This window comes from Scardinius erythrophthalmus, assembly GCF_964197995.2.
Source record: "Scardinius erythrophthalmus genome assembly, chromosome: 1".
Taxonomy (NCBI): Eukaryota; Metazoa; Chordata; class Actinopteri; order Cypriniformes; family Leuciscidae; genus Scardinius; species Scardinius erythrophthalmus.
This window is the reverse complement of record NC_138221.1, coordinates 2,606,014-2,617,076: the sequence shown is the minus strand read 5'-3', so window position 1 is coordinate 2,617,076 and position 11,063 is coordinate 2,606,014. Positions and strand designations below refer to the sequence as shown.

Here is an 11,063-nt window from a genome sequence, read left to right as displayed (position 1 = left end):
AGGGCAGTCTTTAAATTCATCAACTGGGTTCAGAGATGATCACGGCTCTATTGTGGTCAAACTGTGAGTTCTCTCACTCAGCAGTAACATGTTTCCAGACCTCAACAGTGAGATCACAGCTATGAAAACACTACGGAAATCATGTAATGTCACACTTAGAGCACAGCCCACAGACGCCTCGCTGTAGAGAGAAATCTATTTATTATAAAAATTCTCATCATCTGGCAATAGAATTTTGCCAAATAACCCAGGACCCCTCCTGCTTAAATCTAAGGGAGAGGGCGCTACATGTGTGTATGTTAAAGTATCATGAACCATGTAATACACATGTTGGCGCTGTCACACTCCTGACAATCTGAGTGTGTAAATCATGCTAGAGTTGATATTTATTGACACTATACCACAGTTAAGTGTCTTTACATGTGTGTGAAACATGTCTGAGAAGTGCATATTGTGAACCGCACTGGCTCAACACACATCTACTCTGAACACAAGGATATTCTTTTGCACACGAGAGCATTACTGTTAGTTTCACTTTCTTATTTTAGCAGTTTCCTGCATGCCGTTACATTCTATAAATAAAATCATTACATTATTAATGATAAAATTGTTTTGTTACTTAAAAGTTAACCACTATCCATGACTCCTGAATTATGAAACAGTTTTTAAAGTATTTTAAAAGTGATTATTAGCATCAGTTGCAGTTTTTAAACGAGTGTACTTTGCTCCAAAACAGATCACACATCATCAGGTGTAGTGGAGCTTTTCCATGACGTGATGCACTTTTTAACCCAACCAGCCATCTGTGTGATGCTTTTACAGACAAACACAGCATGCAGGGTAAATCCACACACACACACACACACACACACACACACACACACACACACACACACACACACACAGAGATAAACAGCTTATAAACAGACAAAAGAGCTGATGATGTATAACAGCCTATCAGGGCACCTGTGATGTCATCTGACTGCTGTTGCCAATCAGAAATCAAGTTTCTTCTTTCTTGCACTGCTCGCCTAACAGACATTTCTTGCTGGATGAAGGACCTTCAACTAAACCTTGCTGAGACAGAACTGCCCATGGTGTCGGCCAACCCAACACTTCATCACAACTTCTCCACTCAGCTATTGATGATCAGTTGAACTTAAACAGACCACAGTGCTAGAACTGCTGAAAACGCATATATTTCATCAACACTCGACCCATTAATACTCACACTTACTATTCTATATTACGATACATTACGAGCTCATGAAGGGGAACAAACATCTCAGGAAAGGAGACTTATTAAACACAACTGCAGAGGTTTTATTAAGAAAATTATAGCAATCATTCAAAATGAAAAAAGATGCTAAAAACAGGAATGAACAGACAAGATCCAAGAATCCACAAATCAGCTCCATCACACAGAACAGAGAGAGATTATACAGTCTGAGTCTGTCCATTACTGTATTAATATTATATTTAAAGCAGTTTACATATGAAGCGCAAGAGAATTACTTTCAACACTGTAGGCAAATATATCCATAAAACCAAGAAAATTTTATCTAAACATGATTATGTCACTATAAGTGCTCAGAGTTTTTTCCTCTGTTTTCTGAGAAGAAGAAAATAAAACAATGAACAATCCTCTGTAAGTTTTTGCTATTGTAAATATTGCTGCAGATTGGCTCTAAACTCATCAGTATTTTATTCTAATATTGTCGGCATCTCTATTTCCTCTGGGTGCTTCGAGTCCTTCCTCCCTGCAAAATAAAAGCATTGACTGACCTCTCGTATGTGTTTTTATCATGATTGCAGATTGTTCCAGATCAGATGAGTGTGAATCATCAGATTGTGTGCGGCTCAAAACTCACCAGCTCTTCTTGCACAGATGATCTGAAGAAGAATCACAGTAGGAGCAGCAAACACTGCCATCTCAACAATAATCACAATCACTGCAGGAAACATGAGAGGAAGAAGAGAAACTGTACATGACTGAAGTCAAGGGTATTCAACTATCAACAGTTCCCCTTCAGGGACTACCGCTGCGTGAAATCGCAGTGGGAACGCCTACAGCGTAGTGCGTCTGAAGCATGAATGAAATCAGTCAATGGCGAGACGGAACGTAGTAGGCGGGTGACATCGCCGACCAGGAAACTATAAAGCACCCCTGAAAACACAAGCGAAACAGCCTTTGTTACTTCAGCATCGATCTGTGTGTGTTTCTGGTTATGTGACGATGCCGAGGGCGGAGGAGACGCTTGCGAGCTATCTCTCTCCCGAATCGGCATCGTCACTCAAAGCACCGGCCCTTCCAGACCTCTAAAAAATACATCTAAGCTGGTGGGGAAGGCTTACTCGGCGGCGGGCCAGGCAGCCGCATGTTTACACACGATGGCGATCATGCAGGCTTATCAGGCTGACCTGCTTAAAGAAGCTAGTGGGGGGGGGGAATTTCTGCCGACACTATCAATGAGCTCAGGCAGACAGCTGATCTCCCTCTCCGAGCCACCAAGGAGACCGCGAAATCCATCGGTCGGTCTATGGCAGCCTTGGTGGACAAGGAGAGGCATTTTTTGGTTGAGCCAGACTTCTATGAAGGAGAAAGATAAATCTCTTCTTTTAGATGCCCCTATGTCGCCTGCTGGCCTCTTTGGTGACGCATTACATTCTGTCTCAGAGAGGTTCCAAGAAGAGAAAAAACAGGCGGCAGCATTTCATAAATTTATTCCCCTCAAAATAAAGGTTCAAAGTGGGGCTGCTGAGCGAGGGCAGTCCCACCCGCAGAGTAGCTCATAGAGGCAGAGAGCGCAGCAGATACAGAGCGTCACGTCCCGTGCCCCCCCGCAGAGAAGCTGGAGGGACGAGACGGGGCGCTCTCAGACGAGGTCTTCGCGGGCCAGGGCTGATTTGAGGACAGTCATTGTCGCCAAGAAGGCCGCGTCTAAACGGTCCTGACGTCCACAGCGTCAGGATTAAATCTGAGGGTGGCCCCCATCGAGAGAGACCTGCGTACACCTCCCGTAAGGGTGCCTTGTCTCTCCCGCTACCCTCAGGGGTCTGTACTACTAACCCTGCCCGAACAGGGCGTAGTAAGATCCGGCGAGCGTTTTCCAGAGGGTCGCTCGCCCCCTCCTTTGAGGGCTCTGGCGTGCTCAGACCAGTTGTTCCCTGCAGGTGCGCCGTTACAGGGCACTGTGTCTGTCACACAAAACATTCAACCAGAGGCCAGCCTCGAGAGGCTGGTACCCTTAGTAGATTTTCTAGTGGAATGGAAAAATCTTCCCAATGTGTCTCAGTGGGTCCTGCACACAATCGAAAGAGGTTACGCTATACAGTTCAGGTCTCGTCCGCCTCGGTTCAGCGGGGTTCTTCCCACTGTGGTGGGCCCCGAACAGGCTCTGGTAATGGAACAGGAAGTTATGACTCTTCTTCAAAAAGGAGCAATAGAACGGGTTCCTCCTCCCAGCAGGGAGTCAGGCTATTATAGCCGATACTTCATTGTTCCAAAGAAAGAAAGAAAGGGTTGCGTCCGATTTTAGATCTGCGTCTCTTAAATCGCACTGTAGGGAAACTCAAGTCACTCACTGTAAAATAGTTCCAGAGACTGTTAGGTCTCATGGCAGCAGCGTCCAATGTTATTCCTTTTGGCCTATTGCACATGAGACCGCTTCAGTGGTGGTTTAGAACCAAGGGATTCTCCCCGAGGGGAAATCCGCTCCGCACGATCATGTGTTCGCGGCGGTGTCTTCGCGCCCTGGTCATGTGGAAAGATCCTCGGTTCTTGTCCCAAGGCCCCGTGCTGGGAGCTCCTTGTCGTCATGTGACGCTAACGACGGATGCTTCCCTCACAGGCTGGGGGGCGATCATGAGTGGTCGCCCAGCTCAGGGTCTGTGGCAGGACCATCATTTCTCGTGGCACATAAACTGCTTAGAAATGTTGGCGGTGTTTCAGGCTTTGAAACACTTCCTCCCAGACCTGAGGGGCCACCATGTGCTTGTCCGCTCAGACAACACATCGGTGGTCTCTTACATAAACCATCAGGGGGATCTGCGGTCGCGTCCATTATGAAAGCTAGCCAGTCAGATCCTTCTATGGTCCCAGGGGAAACTTCTGTCTTTGAGAGCGTTTTATCTCCAGGGGTATCTGAATCGAGGGGCAGACATCCTGTCGAGGCAGGGGCCGAGGCCCGGGGAATGGAGACTTCACCCCGAGGTGGTGGAGCTCCTTTGGGAACATTTCGGTAGTGCCGAGATAGACCTTTTTGCTTCCAAAGAGACATCACACTGTCCACTGTGGTTCTCTCTCAGCCATCCAGCCCCGCTGGGGTTGGACGCTATGGTACGCTTTTCCCCCGATCGCTCTGCTCCCAGGAGTTCTGGAAAGGGTTCGCCGGGACGGAGTCAGCCTACTACTGATAGCCCCGTTCTGGCCGGCCCGAGTATGGTTCTCGGACCTTGTGTCCCTCCTCGACGGCTCTCCCCTGGAGATTCCGATCAGGAGGGACCTACTCTCTCAGGCGTGTGGGTCGATCCTTCACCCCCGCCCAGAGCCATGGAGACTATGGGCTTGGCCTCTGAGGGGGCTCAGCTCATAGAATCCGGTCTTTCGACTGAGGTCGTTGAGACCATTCTCCAATCCAGAGCTCCCGCTACGAGGAGGTTATATGCCGCGAGGTGGAAACTTTTCACCTCTTGGTGTGGAGAACGCCAACAGGACCTAGTTAACTGCCCGGTTGGTACAGTGCTGGAGTTCCTGCAGGCCCGTCTCTCCACGGGGTTATCCCACTCCACACTGAAGGTGTACGTGGCGGCCCTGGCTGCTTACCACGCCCCTTTGAGTGGAGTTTCTCTTGGGAGACACCCACTTATATCTCGCTTCCTTCGTGGCACTTTGAGGCTGAGGCCAGCAGTACGCACGAGCGAGCACCTCGAAGAGGTTTCCGAGAAGTTCCTTACTCTCAAAACGATTTTCCTGCTTGCTATCTCGTCTCTAAAGAGGATTGGAGACATTCAAGCACTTTCGGTTGCTCCCTCGTGCCTGGAATTTTCACCTGGCATGGCCAAGGCCTCCCTTTATCCTAGGCCAGGTTCTGTTCCTAAAGTTCCAACTACTGTAGTTAGACCGGTTATACTGCAGGCTTTCTGTCCTCCGTTTGTGACGTCGGACCTGGAGAAACTTAATTTGCTCTGCCCGGTTCGGGCGCTAGATGCGTATGTCCACAGAGCTGCCCTGTGGAGGAAGTCTGAACAGCTGTTTGTTTGTTTTGGGCCGCCCAACAAGGAGTGCCCAGCGTCTAAGCAAAGGATGAGCAAGTGGGTGGTCGAGGCCATCTCACTTGCTTACGAGTCGGCCGGTCAGCCTTCACCTTTGGCTGTACGGGCTCACTCCACCCGGAGTATGGCTGCTTCTAAAGCTCTCCTTTCAGGAGCTTCTCTTCAGGACGTTTGTGATGTGGCAGGCTGGTCCTCACCGCACACATTCGTCAGGTTCTATAGTCTCGATTTTAGCTCCACTCCTGGGGCGCAAGTTCTTTCGTCAGCCTGTGCGCCTTGATTTCACACGACGGAGACTTGCTCGCATGGGGACGTGGGTATTGCGTTCCCACTGCGATTTCACGCAGCAGTAGTCCCTGAATGGGAACGTCCCGGGTTACATATGTAACCCTAGTTCCCCGAAGGGACGGACGCTGCGTGAAATCGCAGTGGGAAAGCCTCCAGCGTAGTGCGTCTGAAGCATGAATGAAATCAGTCAATGGTGAGACAGAATGGTGAGATTTCATTCATGCTTCAGACGCACTACGCTGGAGGCTTTCCCACTGCGATTTCACGCAGCGTCCGTCCCTTCGGGGAACTAGGGTTACATACGTAACCCGGGACGTTATTGATGAAGCATTTACAGACTGACAGATAGTTTAATGTTATAAAGCTGTCAGTATAAATGAACGTGTCGTACCTCTGTATAATGATCCAGCAGTCACACTGACTCCAGTTTCTGATGCTGGATCAGCTGGATCTGTGGATCACGTCTGTTAGTTCAGTTCAACACATAATGCCACATATACACAACACCATCATCACATAATACTGGAGCTTCACATCACAGAAATGATGAATATGTGCACGAGTCTGTCATCTATTATCTTCTTACTTCACTCTCAAGCTGTCAGGAGGAGAATGACTATCGCCATTGACCAAAAGTAAATCTATTTATACAGTGATCATGAACCTTGTGTAGGAGCTGCTGCTGTAGTTCGGCTTGATGTCTTCTCAGAGTTTGAGCTTCTGACTGGAATCAGTGTTGGTGAAGCGACTGGATCTGCAGAAGATGAATGTTCAGACGCATCACCTGTAGGACATTAACATCATATGTTCATATCGATCATGACCTGCAGTTTGTGTTCCATCATCACAGTTTACAGTGGCAGTAGTTGAGAAGAGACTGTACTGTATTACTGTATAACTATGTTACTGTAAGAACTGATTTTCCTGCTAAGACAAAACTCACCCTGCAATAAAGCCATAAAACACACCCTGGACAGAAGATAGCAAAGACAGAGCACAGGACACTCCTGCCCAAACATTTCTTCATCCTTATCTCTGCATCCCCCTCTCCCTCCTCAAGTCACTAAAAGTTCACTAAGAATGTCTATATATCACATATGATGTGTCTTGTGAATCTATTGTTTTTTCTTTTCATGTTTGGTATCATTTTAAGTGTCTCAGTGCGATTGGTAAAATGGTCTTAATTTCATTGCAGTCACTGGTTTAATGAGAAAGATTGAGAACTGAGGAGAATCCTGTATCTCCTCTCTGGGTGATGTCTCTGCCAGATATCTCCCGAAACCAGGTGCTACCCCCCTGGGGTACATGAACTGACCCAAAACAACTCTAAACAGTATTTGTATAACCGCTTTTGTTCTGGTCTGGGTATTTAAGGCTGGGTGACAGAGCAGTCTTTGGGATCCTTTACCAGGATCATCACCCATACAGCCCTGTTTCAGTGTTCTCCTGCTGGACTCACACACCACTGTGTGTCTCTGTCAGGAATGCATTGCTTACTTTTAGAGTCATCTTTGAGTAGTTGATGTCATGTATTTATTATTTCTGAATTGGCTTTTAATCACTTCTGTAATTGGCATAATACATTTTACCTGACAAATGAATGTTACATCTTGATTTATTCTGAAGTATTCAGAAATCATTATTGTAGTAGATTATGTGCAGTCTGGTGTTTCCGCAAATCTCTGTCCAGGATAGATCACACCTAATACACTAATGAATGGAGCATGGGCACATCCTTAGACCTTCTGATTTCTGACTATCCCTGACTTATCATGGTGTACGCGGCAACTATTATATAAAATTACACCTACGGGTCAGCAGTGAGCGGCCGCTTAGGGTAAAATGGTTACACTGCTCCCTCTGACTATTTCAGGACATTTATTGACTTCCCCAAGTGTGAATGCATTTTACAAGGCTCATGTCCTTCATTCAAGCTGAAGGTTTATTTGCAGAAGCTCAACTGTGTTTCACTCTCATATAATATAATCTGAGTATTTCTGAACTGGCTAGTTTGTGAGCGCGAGCGCACATTCGTGACGTGACGTCTCAGAGTGACGCCGGGTCCTTAATGAACGAATATTTGAATCAGAGATCTAAATTAATTCATAATCAATATTTATGATTATTTTCTAATCAGAAACACAATCTAAATTTGATTATCATTTGAAATTGGAGTCAGATTAAGCATAGAGCTAAAGTAATATTGAAACTAAATTCCATAAGACTGTACTGTATTACTGTATAACTGTATTAATGTGTTACTGTATAATTTATTCCTGGTTTATATGAGAGTGAAACACAGTTGAGCTTCTGCAAATAAACCTTCAGCTTGAATGAAGGACATAAGCCTTATAATTCCTAAAGCCGACCTCCTACATGGGTCATACTAGGCTTTAATACACTCGTCTGATTTATGCAATATATCATGTATGACCCATGTAGGAGGCCAATATTGGGGATTATAAGGATTGTTAGGCTATGCAGTTTATGACTTTGACCACTAATATTTTACAACTCCAAAACGTATGAAGCCATCAGAAAGAGTAGAGCCAATCTATGGAAGTTTTCACAAATCTGTCAGAAAAGAGTGTTTTCTCACCTGAATACTTGACAGTGTATCTGACTGAGGTCTTGAGTTGATAATACTGAGTAAGCTGACATCTCCACTCTCTGTTGTCATCTTCATTCAGGAGTGTTGTAGTCAGAGTGAAGATACAGCGATCTTGATCTGATGATGATGATAATATCTGATATCTGGAGTCTGTCTTCAGATCAACACCAGCCTGATTCACCCACAACAGCTCAACTCCCTCAGAACTGACCCAATTATCACATGAGAGTCCAGTATCTGAATACAACTGACAGGAGAGAGTCACAGAGCGGCCTGGACTGATCTCAGTCTGTGAGGATGAAGATGATGATGATGATGATGGAGACACTGAAACTGAACACAAGACACAAATCACAGACTCTTCAATCATCATCTGAGTTTAAAGGGAGAATCTGCCCTTTTTAAATTGACCACATAATCATAAACTTACCATGAAGAACATACAGGTAAACATAAGCCTCAGGTCCTTGTTGTTCTCTATTCACATATTGTCTGCAGGTGTAATATCCATAATCTTCTACTGTGACGTTCTTGATGTTCAGAGAGCAGTCAGACTCCAGACTCAGTCTCTCATGTCTCTCTGAGTCTTTATTCTTTATCCCTCCAGTAATCAGATCAACTGCTGAACATCTCTTAGTGTAGGTCCATGTAGTTGATTTGCAGTCAGAAAGAGCTTTATTACAGGACAGAGAGACATTTTCACCAGAACTGATGAACACTTCCTCTCCACTGGTTCCTGAAACACAGTATATCTCAGTGATCATTATGATATATTTTTATAAATGAAACATAAAACACACCAGCATAAAAAGCATATAAGAAACCACAATTAGACCCACATAATCTAGCAAATTATAGATCCATTTCAAATCTTCCTTTTATGTCTAAAATACTAGAAAAAGTTGTGTCCGCTCTTTCCTGCAAGAAAATTACATTGATAGACCCTGAACGAGTCATTTGCTCGGCCATAATAAGTGATTCTTTCGAATTCCCTATAAATTAATTAACAATTCCTTTTGAGATAAATTGACCTGTCAGAATCACTAAATTACGTTACATGATATATATTAATAAATGACACTATAAAACACACCAGCATAAAAAGCAGAAGTTTTAAATCATAGTATTTTTCCTGACTTAAAGCAAACAACACACTCTCCAGAATAAACTATTAGTCTTTATCAGAGAGCTGTTCAAATCACTGACACACTCTTAATATGAAGATAATTCTTCATCATCAGATGTTTGAGTGACACTATGTCCAGTATCAGGAATAATACAGTATGATCTGTGTGTATCAATACACAACTCTGAGATCACAACGTGAATGTGTGCAAGAATAAACTGAGCATGTTCAAATGAACTCTTTCCAGACTAATTCCACTAAATGTCTTTAGAGAAAATACAGATTTCTTTACCTGTGAGAAGTGAAGAGAGAATGATCAGTCCCAGCAGACACAGATCACACTTATCAGCCATTTTCTGTTTCTGTCAGTCTTCCTCTTCATTATATATAGTTACAGCTCCTCCTTTAAACATCAGCAGCTCCTCCTGTGGTTATTAACTTCCTCTCATCTGACCAACCAACCATCACTGCTGAAATAAACATAAAGCCTAATGTTGCAGTGCATGATGGGAACCACCAATCAAAGCTCATCCATGTCTCCCAAAATAATCATTATTGCTAATATAGCGTATAACTGTTGAGCTGAGTGAACCTGAAGGTAGTGATGGTGAGATGAAGCTTCATAAAGCTTTACAGCTTTCCAGCCTGATGCAAGTACACCTGGCTGCAGCCTGCAGATCGGGGCGGGGCTGCACCCCATAACGCTTCTCATTGGTTAGGGGTAAAGTGATGACGTCGATAGAGGCGGGGCCGCACCTGGTTCTCATTGGTTAGTGGCACAGTAATGACGTCGACGCCACGGTAAACAGGAAATGCGGTTGAAAACTCTTGTGCCATATCGCGCTGACAGCGCATGCGTCGTATTTGCGCAAATTTGAAATAATACTTTATGGTCGTTTGACCGAAAGCTTGGCTATTAAATTTGCTGAAAGGATTCAAGTGTGCAGACAGTTTTATTTTTTGAGATCTTCAGTTTTGTTTGTCTGGCACCTTGTTGTTCGTGAGTGCGGTGTTACTCTTTCTAAATAATACTTTAATAAAATGATAAAGTATTAAAACAATTCTAAAGTAATAATGAAAGCAGCAAAAAAGTAGTTGAGCATATATCCATAGTTTTAACTATCGGTATGTCTGATCTAAGGTAAACATAAGGAATTACAGAGTTTTTTTTTTACATTCTGTTGCACTTCACTGTGTAAATTACAAAATTACTGTAAACATTAATGGCACCTTATATATTTTTTATTTTAATCATTCCTCTGTAATAGTTCTTGTTTATTTTTGTGCATTAGGTTATTATAAAACATTTATGCCAATAAAGTAGTTTTAAGTTAAACTAACTACATATAGTACATTGTCAATCTCTGTCTGTATCCCATATTATGCATGCCAACTCAAAAAAACCAAACTCAAACCAGTGATAACTTTTATTTCAAAACAAAAATAATTGTGTAAAAGAGATATGCACACATACAGATAATCACATACATCAACCGTACACACACAAGCGTACATACGTACGTACACACACACACTTGTACGTACGTACACACACGCACACGTGTACCTACACACACGCATACGTATCCACAGACAGACGCGTACGTACACACACACGCACACACACGTGTACGTACGTACATACACACACACACAGACGCGTACGTACACACACGCGTACGCACACACGTATGTGCGTACACACACATGCGCACGTACACTCACACACACACACACACACGTACGTACACTCACACACGTACG

The 11,063-nt window shown here is 44.2% G+C and overlaps 1 protein-coding gene across 1 annotated transcript; it reads right to left on the bottom strand.

Annotated features, from left to right (window-relative positions):
- Positions 1 to 1,304: 1,304 nt before the first annotated feature.
- Positions 1,305 to 9,662, bottom strand: LOC308692522 (uncharacterized protein). Its single transcript, XM_081368602.1, has 7 exons — positions 9,592 to 9,662; positions 8,604 to 8,909; positions 8,162 to 8,506; positions 6,227 to 6,346; positions 5,954 to 6,013; positions 1,872 to 1,952; positions 1,305 to 1,760 (listed from the first exon to the last, which is right to left on the bottom strand). Exons 1-7 carry the CDS (start codon positions 9,650 to 9,652, stop codon positions 1,705 to 1,707), a joined length of 1,029 nt encoding a protein of 342 aa, XP_081224728.1. The 5' UTR covers positions 9,653 to 9,662; the 3' UTR covers positions 1,305 to 1,704.
- Positions 9,663 to 11,063: the final 1,401 nt, after the last annotated feature.

Coding starts and splice junctions, on each gene's coding strand:
- LOC308692522 (XM_081368602.1), bottom strand. CDS start 9,652: ATGGCTGATAAGTGTGATCTGTGTCTGCTGGGACTGATCATTCTCTCT. Junction 8,910..9,591: donor TCTCTCTTCACTTCTCACAG/GTAAAGAAATCT, acceptor ACTGTGTTTCAG/GAACCAGTGGAGAGGAAGTG. Junction 8,507..8,603: donor TTACCTGTATGTTCTTCATG/GTAAGTTTATGA, acceptor TCTTGTGTTCAG/TTTCAGTGTCTCCATCATCA.